At 47.7% G+C, this 12,507-nt stretch overlaps 2 protein-coding genes across 2 annotated transcripts; one reads left to right on the top strand and one right to left on the bottom strand.

The window, feature by feature from the left end:
• The first annotated feature begins 1,245 nt into the window (after positions 1-1,245).
• On the top strand, positions 1,246-2,145 carry LOC112083075 (protein FAR1-RELATED SEQUENCE 4-like). The gene has a single exon (XM_024150800.1). The coding sequence runs from the start codon at positions 1,246-1,248 to the stop codon at positions 2,143-2,145; it is 900 nt and encodes a 299-aa protein (XP_024006568.1).
• Positions 2,146-8,239: 6,094 nt separating this feature from the next.
• LOC112083074 lies at positions 8,240-9,499 on the bottom strand. The gene is made up of 3 exons (XM_024150799.1): positions 9,179-9,499; positions 8,522-9,085; positions 8,240-8,404 (listed from the first exon to the last, which is right to left on the bottom strand). The coding sequence occupies exons 1-3, from the start codon at positions 9,497-9,499 to the stop codon at positions 8,240-8,242; spliced, it is 1,050 nt and encodes a 349-aa protein (XP_024006567.1).
• Positions 9,500-12,507: the final 3,008 nt, after the last annotated feature.

Genomic DNA, 12,507 nt, shown 5'->3' with positions numbered 1-12,507 from the left:
TCACGACAGTGGCGTATTCATACGTCCGTGACTCTAGTTTGAAAAGTTTAATCTAAGATCTTATCCAATTTACTCTCTAGCAATGTTTTGAATCGTTCATACCCCAGAGAAAACTTCCCTGACCCAGCGCCTTCTTTTCTATAGATTTACACCGATTTTATTTCAAGCTTTAGTTCATCATTTTCATTCTCTTAATCGAGTTTCACTTAAGCAATTAGGTTAAGCCGTTTTTCTTGTTTTTAGTCGATTTCATTAAGTTTAGTTATTAGGTCATCTTAATTCCCGTACTTTCTCGTTAAGATTAGTTTTTACGTTTTAAAGACACCACCAAAACCCCTACAAAAATCGCCTGGTTCTAGACTTCCTTAGTTTATATTTCTTTCGAAGGCTTTTGCAGGAAAGATCCTCATTCCCTGTGGATTCGATCCCTATGTACTACAATCGATCAGCTGTGCATTTGCGGCTATTGATTTCATTTAGGGTAAAATTTGACACCCTCATCGCAGACCACATCATGGCCGAGCAAGTTTCACATGTAGAGAGGGTAAGTCCTATTGTTGTGAATGTCAGGGAGGTGAGCGCAGCTAATGATATAGCGAGTGATGGCGTTTTGGTCGGCAATGCTGAGTTTAATGATGGTGCTATTGTTATTTACACAGGAAACGGTTTAAAAGAACAACAACATGTGCCAGTAATGGAGAATGACGAAGGTGTTAATCGATCTCGTGAGTATGAGGAAAACGGCGGCGATCAAGATGACATAAGTCAAACATATCGAATGCTTGATATTGTTGATCCTCCAGACTGTGTAGAAGAACAACGTATTCAACGTGAATGGGCTGACGGTTTGAAACTGAGAGTTGGTGCAGAGTTTAGATGTAAGCAAGATCTAATAGATTTAGTTTACAGAGGTTCTCATAAACATTGTTTTGGCATCATTGTACACAAGTCTGATAAAAAACGATACTATGTGAAATACAGTTAAGCTGAAACTGGATGTAACTGGTATATAAATGCCGCTAAGACAGCTCAGTCAAATATTTTCACGGTTATAGTATATAGGAAAATGCATTCTTGCTCTCGGGCTTCTGCATGTACTAGCAGCAAACGAAGGAGAGGCACACCTGGGTTAGTTGCAGCAGTTGTTAGTAAAACTTACCCAGGTCGATTAAAACCACCAACTCCTAAAGATATCATGGTTTTGGTTCAAAGTAGAGGTCGTGTGGATGTATCATACTCTACGGCATGGAGAGGCAGACAGAAAGCTATAAGTTATGTTTGAGGTACTCCAGAAGAGAGTTTCGAGCATCTGCATTCGTATTTTTGTACATGCTAGAGAAGTTTAATCCTGGTACGACATCAAGTGTTGAAGTGGATGAATTAGGAAGATTCAAGTACCTATTCGTCACTCTGGGTCCTACCATTGAAGGGTTTGCGGCAATGAAGAAAGTGATAATTGTTGATGCAACTTTATTGAAGAATGGATTTGGTGGATGCTTTGTATTTGCAACAGCTCAGGATCCGAATCATCACCATTATCCCCTTTCTTTTGGGGTAGTTGATGGGGAAAAGAATGATAGTTGGAATTGGTTCTTCACTAAACTTAAAACCCGTATACCTGACAGATCTGAATTGGTGTTTGTTTTCGATAGGAATGTAAGCCTGATCAATGCAATAAGGGATGTGTACCCGCAAGCTAAACATGGTTATTGCATTTATCATTTGGCCCAGAATGTGAAAGGGAACGTTCGGAGAGAGAAAGAGTTAGTTGTAGGCAAGTTCATGGAAGTTGCGAGGAAGTATACAGAGGCTGAGTTTCTTGTGGCTTATGGTCAACTGGCAGAAAGGTATCCGGATGCAATTACGTATTTATGTAATAGTTTGCTTGAGGAAAAATGGGCTAGGTGCTATTTTCAGGGAGAAAGGTACAACATCAACACTAGTAACTGTGTAGAGTCTATGAACATCGTGTTTGATGATCCGAGGAAGTATGCTTTATTACCTATGATGGATGCCATCTTGGCAAAGCTATCTGAGTGGTGTAACAAACATAGGAAGGAGGCTGCTACAGCACCTGGAGCACATAAACTGGTTCCCTATGTCAAAAATATCTTACACGGGAGAGTTGAAATTGCCAGTCCCTAAATGTGACTGAGCTGAACTCGTTTCTGCTTGAATATGCTGTGGTCGGTGGAGATGGGAAGACTTATCTGGTGAACTTGAAAACCAAATCTTGTTCATGCAGATGTTTTGATATAGACAAATATCCTTGCGTCCATGCACTTGCAGCACTGAGAATTTTTGTGTGAGCCAAAACTCGCACAACCAAAAATTTGTTAAGGAAAACTTAAGGGATCCGAAATTTCTAGGGTTTATCGCAAGAACAGTAAGATCAAAAGAAGGTTTTTGCTGGAAAAAGTTTAAGTCTTATTGCTCTCGAGTTGTGAAAAATTACATCATGAATTGTTTACAGCGACTATTTATATAGAGTCTATGAATCGCCTAGCCGAGAATCTCGGGAAAGATTTTCGGAATATTTCCTTATCGCTTCGTGCAGCCGCCGCCATAGCACTTTGCCTAGGGTTTTTGTCGGCGTAGATCCTTTACGATCTTGGCTCATCTCATTAAAGAAGGACTGGCTCGGCCCAACATGAAGAAAAGCGGCTCGGCCCATTCTTCCTCTTGCTCAGCTCGGCCCACTCTTTGTTCTTCTCATGGCTTGGCCCATTTATCTTCTTCCACGGCTTGGACCACTCATCTTGGTGAGCACAGCTCGGCCCACTTGTTTTGTGGGACGCCTCGGCCCATATTCGGCGGGCAGCTGTTCCTTCTTGCCAAATCGGTTTTCTCCAGTACTTAGTCATTTTTGAGATGGTTTTATCTGCTTCGGATGAAACCGACCCCAACAGTTCGCCCCCCCAGCTCGTCAGTTTCGGAGACGAGAGTGACAAGGTTCATTGCTCCTGGCCATGGGATAAACCATCGAGTTAGGCCGTTGCGAAATAATTCCAGGTGAGGCATTTTGGGAATAAAAATGCCGAGCCGTTCTTCGACGAAGCATAATAGCGAGCCGTTTTTTGGCGAGGCTGTTTGAAAGAAAATGCCGAGCCGTTCAAAAGATGAGGTTACTTTGACAAAGATAGCGCCGAGCTGTTTTCTACGACCTGGTGTTTACGTAGTGCCGAGCTATGTTTAGCGACGAGGCGTTTCAAGATAAAAGATAATGTTGAGCCGTTTTGTTAAAGGCGAGGCGTGGCGCAGTCTGTGCTGCTTGATGAGATATCCTTGGGAAAGAGTGTACGCGAGGCGATTTGATAACAGGGACAGGCGAACTATTTTTCCCGGAGTTTCTTTTAAAATGACGAGGCATTTTTGTGAAAACTGTGTCGAGCCGAATAAACGACGAGGCGTTTTGTGAAAATTGTGTTGAGCCGAATAAAGACGAAGCGTTTTGTGAAAACTGTGCCGAGCCGAATAAGCGACAAGGCGTTTCGCGAAAACTGTGATGAGCCAAATAAACGACGAGGCGTTTTGCGAAAACTATGCTGTTCTTAATGACAAGACGCCCATAGTGCTACGGTGCGCAGAAAGACTAATACTAAAACTTTTCCAGAAAATACAATGCTGAGGCGTGTTAGATATTGTCGGGGGAGAGTGTTACGCCGACGCACATGATCTAGATACGGCTTGTTACTGGATTAAGTCAGGAGATGCCAAACCGACAAGGTCAAAAGATGCATAGACGACAAGGCAAGACAGTGCCTAGAAGATGAGCCGAGACGATGGCTAGGAGACAAGGCAAGAGGATGCCTAGGCGACGAGGCAAGATGACGCCTAGCCAACGAGCCGAGATGATGGCTAGGCGATAATGCAAGAGGATGCCTAGCTGCCGAGCCGAGTTGACGGCTAGGTGACAAGGCAAGAGGATGCCTAGCTGTCGAGCCAAGTTAACGGCTAGGCGATACGGCAAGAGGATGCCTCGGCGACGAGGTAAGATGATGCCTAGGCGACGAGCCGATGATGGATAGGCGATGATACAAGATGACGCTTAGGCGACAAGCCGATGACGGCTAGGTGATAACGAAAGAGGATGCCTAGCCGCCGAGCCGAGTTAATGGCTAGACGACAAGGCAAGAGGATGCCTAGGTGACGAGGTAAGATGATGCCTAGGCGATGAGCCGATGATCGCTAGGCGATGATACAAGATGACACCTAGCCGACGAGGCAAGATGATGCCTAGGCGACGAGCCGAGATATTGCATGGACGACGAGCAGAGATAATGCCTAGGCAACGAGCCGACCTAATGTCTAAGAGACAAGGCGAGGTGATGCCTAGGCAACGAGCCGATGATGGCTAGGCGACGAGATGATCCCGACGAGGCAAGATGATGCCTAGGCGAAAAAGGCAAGATGATGCCTAGGCGACAAGCAGAGATAATGCCCAGGCGACGAGCAAAAATAATGCCTAGGCAACGAGCCGAGATAATGCCTAGGCGACAAGGCGAGGTGATGCCTAGGCGATGAGTACAGTAAAATGATGCCTAGGTGACGATCGAAGATAATGCATAGGCGACGAGGCATCTTCGTTTAGATGACGCCGAGTCGTGTTTAGCGATAACGACGAGGCAATTTTCATTGGCAATGCCGAGCCGTGTTTAATGATAACGACGAGGCGATTTTTATTGGCAATGCCGAGCCATGTTTAATGATAACGGCGAGGCGATTTTCATTGGCAATGCCGAGCCGTGTTTAATGATAACGGCGAGGCGTTTTCATTAGATGATGCCGAGCCATGTATAACGACAAGGCGTTTTCATCATATGATGCTGAGCCGTGTATAACGACGAGGCGTTTTGTTTTTTATTAACCAAAGATGATTTCGGGCCATTCATTGAGATTTATCCATTCTATCACTGAGAGAGGTCCTCATTGAGGTGAGCTGTTTTAGATTGTTTTGAGAAAGAATCTCCGACTAACGCCGAAGTATTTTTCAAGTGAGTTATGTGTTTTATAGGCCTTGTTCTCTTTGTGAGACTGATCGTTCGTGAGGAAGAGTCGGGCGTTGCAGCCAAAATGTTTAGCTTGAGCCTGTTTTTTTCTTGCCGAGGCGTTAGCCCAGGGTTTCTCATTGATGAGGCAAAAGTTCAAGAGGATATAGTGTTCTCTTTGGAATATGACTATAGAGCGGCATTCCAGAGAGGGTGAGTGTGTTTTGCCGGGTTTTAAGAGTTCACTTTGGTTTTAGAGAAAGCGATGTAGTCTTGACTTATAATCTCGTGTGCGATAGTGGACTGTGGCGACCGATACGTTTTTGGTCTGCAATTTGTATAGCGCGCTTAATTTTTATCCATAGAGGATGTAACTTGCACCCTCGTCCTAGGAAAGGTCGTAAAAGTCCGTTTAGAGAACTTTGTATTTGTTGTCTCGTTGTGGCCAGCAACGAGACGAGGCGTACGGTGTTTGGATACCAAAGTAGAACTTTGCCGAAGCAATGCAAGATCAATGAAAATAAAGTGCTTTGTAAAACAAGTAAAATGTTTAGCCGACGTAAAACAAGTGAATAAAAGACTAGCCGAAGTGAAAGCAAGTGAACGAAAAAAAATGAAGTGAAATAAATCTAGAGATACCTGACTTGACGAGCTAAAAATTTAAGAAATGGTGTAAGTATGGTGTATACGTACCTACTCCCCCCCCCCCCCATTTTTAGGAGGGGGGACAGCTGAACCCGTCCGAAGACGGGCTGCCTACGTACCCTTTGCAGGGATCAAGCCGTTCCGTAATTCATGCTGACCGTGTTGTAGCCTTAATGATAATACTTCTTCAGGTGCATTGCATTCCACGATCTTGGAATTGCTTCGTCAGCTACCGTCGCAAGTTCGTAGACTCCTGGGCGAACTATTTTTGTAATCTTGTAAGGACCTTCCCAATTTGCTCCGAGCTTTCCTGCATTCTTCTCGGCAGTATTTTGGAAAACTTTTCGAAGGACGAGCTCTCCTTCTTTAAATATTCGACTGCGGACATTTTTGTTGTAGTATCTCGCCGTTGCTTGTTGGGAGTTCTGAATTCGGATTAGAGCCTGATCGCGCCTTTCGTTGACCAAATCGAGTTCGTCCAGCATCATTAAGTGATTCAAGCCCTCTTTTCCTGGCAGAAGTGGGAAATCCACCTCGGGGGGGATGACGCATTCCGCTCCATAAACTAGAGCGAATGGAGTTTCTATGGTGGCTCGGCGCGGAGTTGTCCGATGCGACCAAAGGACTCCTTCGAGCTTGTCTGCCCATCTTCCTTTCTTGGCGTCGAACCTTTTTTCAGACCGTCTAGGATCGTCTTGTTGGCTGCGTCGGCTTGTCCGTTCCCTTGAGGATATCTTGGCGTATATTTGCTTAAACGGATTTTCCATTTCTCGCAGAAAGCTTCAAAACGCGTTGAGATGAACTGGGATCCGTTATTGGTGACTATCTCGTACGGGACCCCGTGTCTGCAGATGATATTTTTCCAGACGAAGTGTTCGACTAGAGCATCCTTTATGCTCGCTTAGGAATTGGTCTCGACCCACTTAGAAAAATAATCCGTGAGGACGAGCAGAAAGCGCTTCTGCTTCGATCGATGTAGAGGTCCGACTATATCCATCGACCATCTCATGAAAGGATAAGGTGACAAGATCAATGACAGCAGCTCGGTAGGTTGGTGAATAGTTGGTGCGTGCCGTTGACACTTCTCGCACTTTGTCGTAAACTTTTCGCAGTCCTTGACCATCGTAGGCTAGAAGTAACCGTGCTGTTTTATCTTGATCGCGAGCGACCTTCCGCTAGAATGGTTTCCGCACGCGCCACTGTGCACTTCGTGCATGATCTTTCTTGCCTCCGGTCCTTCGATGCATGTCATGAGTGGTCCTGAAAATCTCCATTTAAACACCTCGCCGTCGACGAGGATATATCGTGCAGCCTGGGCTTTTAATTTGCGGGCTTCCCACTTGTCGGTTGGTACTTCTCCGTCGGCGATATATACTCGGATGGCTCCGAGCCATTCTTTGTCGCAGCCGTACTCCAGCTCGGCTAGTGAGGCGTCTTCATCCATAGCGATCGCTTCGTCACTGTCTGGTTCTTGCTCGGGAGGATTTATCAGCCGAACTCCTTCTACCTCTTCGATGCTGGGACGTTAGATGAATTCGACTGGGATTGTCCATTGGAGATCCGGGTCTGAAGTCGAAGCAAGTGCTGCCAAGGCGTCAGCCGAGGTGTTTTCACCTCGGGGTATTCGTGTGAGTTCGAACTCGTCAAACTTTTGCACTAACTCTCGGACCACCTTGAGGTAAGCTCCCATTTGTCCGTCCTTCGCCTCGTATTCTCCATTGAATTGACATGCTACGATCTGTGAATCGCAAAAGGTTCTTATCTTTCGGACTCCGATTCCCTGCGCTAGTCGTATGCCGGCGATCAGCGCTTCGTATTCAGCTTCGTTGTTCGAGGCGTGGAAGTTCAGGCGAAAAGACTGCTCCAATATTTCTCCGGTGGGAGAGGTGAGATGGATTCCTATTCCCGAGCCATGTTTAGACGACGAGCCATCGACGTGCAGCATCCATACTTCGTCTGGGGTTGGCTCGTTCGTCGCCTCGGCCGAAAGTTTGATGAGAAAATATGCGAGCACTTGTGATTTTGCAGATGACCTGTTCCGATACTCGATGTCGTACTCGCTCAACTCTATGGCCCATTTGGCGAGCCGCCCGGATTGGCTCGGGCTGTGCACGATCGAGCGCAGCGGAAGTGTAGCGAGCACAACAATCGAATGTGATTGAAAATATGGACGCAGCTTGCGAGCCGAGACTACGACGGCTAGGGCGACTTTCTCGATCTGAGGGTAACGGGTCTCGGCGTCAGTCAGTGTCTGGCTGACGTAGAAAATGGGTTTTTGCTCGGATCGCTCTTCTCTTATAAGCACCCCACTCACAGCTGTAGCAGATACGGCAATATAGAGGAAGAGAGGTTCTCCTTCAACTGGTTTCGCCAAGATCGGCGGGCTTGCCAGATAGCTCTTCAATTCATGGAAAGCTGCTTCGCATCGCTCGTCCCACTCGAATTTCTTATTTCCCCGAAGGGTATCGTAGAAAGGCAGGCACTTGTCGGTGGAACGGGAGATGAACCTGTTTAGCGCAGCAACCCTTCCTGTGAGCCTTTGCACTTCTCGCTTCGTCCTTGGAGAGGGCATCTCGATTAATGCCTTGATCTGTTTGGGATTTGCTTCAATGCCTCGGTGAGTTACCAGATAGCCGAGAAACTATCCCGAGGTGACCGCAAATCTGCACTTCGCCGGGTTTAGTTTCATGTTGTGTTTGTTCAACTGCTCGAAGGATCCTCGTAGATGCGCGAAACATATCGTCGATGTATACCTCCATGGTGTTTCCAAGCTGATCCGCGAACATTTTATTGACGAGCCGTTGATATGTTGCTCCTGCGTTCTTGTGCCCGAACGGCATGACTTTGTAGCAGTATATCCCGCGATCTGTTATGAATGCCATTTTTACCCGATCATCAGGATGCATCAGGATTTGATTGTAGCCAGAGAACGCGTCCATAAATATTAACAGCCTATTTCCCGCAGTGGCTTCGACGAGCCGGTCGATGTGTGGCAGAGGGAAACTGTCTTTTGGGCACGCCTTGTTAAGGTCAGTGAAATCTACACAGACTCGCCACTTGCCGTTCTTCTTCTTCACAACCACTGGATTCGCAAGCCAGTCTGGATATTTGACCTCGGCGATTGATCCTACTTTGAGCAATCTCTCCACTTCGTCGTTAACTGCTTTAGCTCGTTCGGGTCCGAGCTTCCTTCTTTTTTGCTTGATTGGTTTGAAGGTTGGATCCACGTTCAGCTCGTGACAGGTAACGTCGATGCTTATGCCCGACATATCTTCTGCTGTCCAGGCAAAAGTGTTGATGTTCTCTTTGTGGAGGGAAAGAAGTTTGCTTCTCAGAGGTTCTTCTAGTTTTGCTCCGATTTCAACGCATCGTTCTGGGCGCTCATCGTCTATGCACACCGAGTCCACCGCATCACATACCGGCTCGGCGCGCGTTTCGCGGCTCTCCACGATCTGTAATTGCTATAAGAGTTTCAAGAGCTTGTTCGCAGGCTCTCGGTCCGTCTTCATCTTTTTGCGATCTATGTCTGCTCGTGCGTCGGTGACGGGGTTCCTCAGCTTGTGCTCCGCTAAGTAGCACATTCGCGACTCCTTCTGATTTCCCCATATCGTTTTGATGCCTGCTGGAGTCGGGAATTTGAGGCAGAGGTGATAGGTGGAAGGGACCGCCCTCATCGCGTTGATCCATGGAGTTCCCATAATCACATTATAGATCGCTGGGTGATCGGTGACGCAGAATTCGACGATCCTAGTGACTCTGCCAGCTACCACCGAGAGCCTAATTGTTCCCATAATCATCGTTGTTTCTCCTGAAAATCCTGTTAGAGGTTTGGGGATCGCCATCACCTCGGAGAGATTGATTCCCATCCTTCTGAGTGTCTCCCTGAAAATGACGTCTACCGTGCTCCCAGTATCAATGAGCACCCTCGCTACATCGTGATCCCTGATCGTTAATTCGATCACCAGTGGATCATTGGGTGGTCTATCGATTCCTATCGTTTCCTCCTCGGCGAAGGAGATCACTATATTCGGGATATCGGTCGGTTCTGTCCAATTTTCCTTCGCTTCGGCTCAGCGCTGATAAGCCTAGATGGAGGACACCGTGTCTTGGTAATATTGAGATCCACCCATGATCATGTTGATCCTTTGCCTCGGCTCGGGTCGCTCATCGGGTTCGCCTCTCCTGTCGCGCTTGGTGTTATCGCCCCGTCGGGGAGCCCCGTCGGGGAGGATTTGCGGGTTGTGCCGCGCTGCTCGGTCAGCTCCTTCTTTTAGTTCATTAGGGACGAGGTCTTTGAGGTTAAGCGTTCTGGAGCTCTCCCGCCGCCATCTTAGCAGCGAGTTTTGCTCCTAGAGTTCGGCATTGTGCCGTTGAATGCCCGTAGATCTGGTGATACTCGCAGAATGCCTTTTCGTCGTAGTTGGTGGGCTTTCTTACCCAAGTGTTGTTGCGCGGCTCTCCTCTTCCGCGTCCAGTGCCTACTTGGTAGTTATGGGCACCTCCGCTTCTAGGTTCGTCCGAGCTCTGCGTTGTTGCGTTGTTTGATGGATTGCCTTTCTTCGAGGGGCGCGTCAAAATTGAGCTTCGGATCGCTGCTTTCGTTGCTTCGTACTGCTCGTCCAGATTCTTCATCTCTTCCTCGTTTACGACAAAGTCTGATGACCGATGCAAGGAATCTTGAATCGTTTGTGGCGTGTTGAGTGCCATTTCCCGTCGGAATTCGGATTTGTACCACAAAGACTGTTTTAGAGCTTCGAGTGCAGCCTTGTCACTTATTCTTTCTATTTTGGATACGACCGCCTTGAACCTTTCCATGTAATCCCAAAGCGGTTCGTTCGGTCATTGGGATAGCGTCCACAGGTCGGCATCAGACGTTCCTCTATCCATAAACATCGAGTATTGTTTAAGGAACAAGGCGGAGAGCTGTTGAAAACTGCCGATTGAATTGCGCTCCTGCCTCGAAAACCACTCGAGCGTGGCTCCCTTGAGATGTTCCACGAAGAGCAAGCAATATCCGGCATCTATTTCCCGCTCGGTCAGTTTGGCAGCGTTCTTTGTGAAAGCTCGTTCCATTGCTATCCGAAACGCTGTGATGTGTGCTTTCGGATCGGTCGTTCCTTCGTAGAAAGGGATTCTCACCTTCCCGGGCTCGGGAATCTTAGCCTCCGTGATTCTCGCCGTGAATGGTGTTCTCTGGGTTTCTTCAAGCATCCGATCGATCTTGGGCGCAGCACTCGTCGCGTTATGCACTTGAGACTTCATGGCGCGTATCTCGGTTACTGTCCGAGCCATTGAGGCTCGGAGCTCTTTGATTTCGAGGGTTTGCGCGTGAGTCATTCCCTTTGATTGGGGGAGTCGCTCCCGCTCTTCTCTCCTCGGCTCGTCTTCGCGTTCCGCCTGCTCGATCCATTGGAGGTTTTCTTCTTCCTCAGTCGGGTTGTCGCCGCGAGCCGGATCGGTGATTTCGTCAGTCCGGACGTCGTTTAGTGCCGAGGCGAGCTCTTCTTGGCTTATTCGCCGAGCCGAGTCGTTTTGTTGCAAGTTCGTGGTTCCATCATTCTGTTGGGCATCCACGTCGATCGCGTCATTCTCCTCTTCGCCGGCTCGTCGCCTTGAGTTCCGACGGAGTGGAGGCGGCTCGGTCATGTTGACTCGGGTTGCCGCGGGAGTCTGTTCGCCGAGGGGACGAAACATTGGTGGATCCAAGGGGTTTCTTGCGCTGCTCCCCAAGGCCTCAGGTGTTGAGAAATCGAAGCTTCTCCAGATTCCATCCATCGAGTCAGAGATTCCGGCTCTCCATGTTGGGTGTCGTCGCTCAGCCGTCATCGCGTCGAGCCTCTCCGTAATTGCCTTGTTTCTTTTGTCCTGCTCGTCGATCTTCTTCATCAACGCAGCCATCATGTTTTGCATCTCCTCTTGGGTTTCGGTCGTCGCCGTCGTTGTGCCTGATGCTAGAGCGTCCTTCTCCGCGCCGTTATCGTTGTTGTTGTTGTTGTTGTTGTTATCGTCGAGGGTGTTGCTTGCCATGTTCTTGGGATCTTAAAGTCTTGTCGATTTTAGAGTCAGAAAGTTTCTCGTCCCCACAGACGGCGCCAAATTGTGTGAGCCAAAACTCACACAACCAAAAATTTGTTAAGGAAAACTTAAGGGATCCGAAATTTCTAGGGTTTATCGCAAGAACAGTACGATCAAAAGAAGGTTTTTGCTGAAAAGTGTTTAAGTGTTATTGCTCTCGAGTTGTGAAAAATTACATCATGAATTGTTTACAGCGACTATTTATATAGAGTCTATGAACCGCCTAGCCGAGAATCTCGGGAAAGATTTTCGGAATATTTCCTTATCGCTTCGTGCAGCCGCCGCCATAGCACTTTGCCTATGGTTTTTATGGGCGTAGGTCCTTGACGATCTTGGCTCATCTCATTAAAGAAGGACTGGCTCAGCCCAACATGAAGAAAAGCGGCTCGGCCCATTCTTCCTCTTGCTCAGCTCGGCCCACTCTTTGTTCTTCTCACGGCTTGGCCCATTTATCTTTTTCCACGGCTCGGACCACTCATCTTGGTGAGCACAGCTCGGCCCACTTGTTTTGTGGGACGGCTCGGCCCATATTCGGCGGGCAGCTGTTCCTTCTTGCCAAATCGGTTTTCTCCAGTACTTAGTCATTTTTGAGATGGTTTTATCCGCTTGGGATGAAACCGACCCCAACAATTTTTATGGCCAGGGAATATAGAAGTGAGGACATCCACTCGCATGATTTGTGCTCGAAGTATTATACTACTGATATTGACAGTTGCATATGCCAGGACAATATACCCTGTTCCTCATCGTTCACAATGGGTAATTCCAGATGATATCAAAAAAAAGACTGCCCCAAAAC

Source organism: Eutrema salsugineum, unplaced genomic scaffold (genome assembly GCF_000478725.1).
Source record: "Eutrema salsugineum unplaced genomic scaffold, Eutsalg1_0 scaffold_7, whole genome shotgun sequence".
Lineage (NCBI taxonomy): Eukaryota > Viridiplantae > Streptophyta > Magnoliopsida > Brassicales > Brassicaceae > Eutrema > Eutrema salsugineum.
This window is presented reverse-complemented; position numbering and strand designations above follow the sequence as displayed.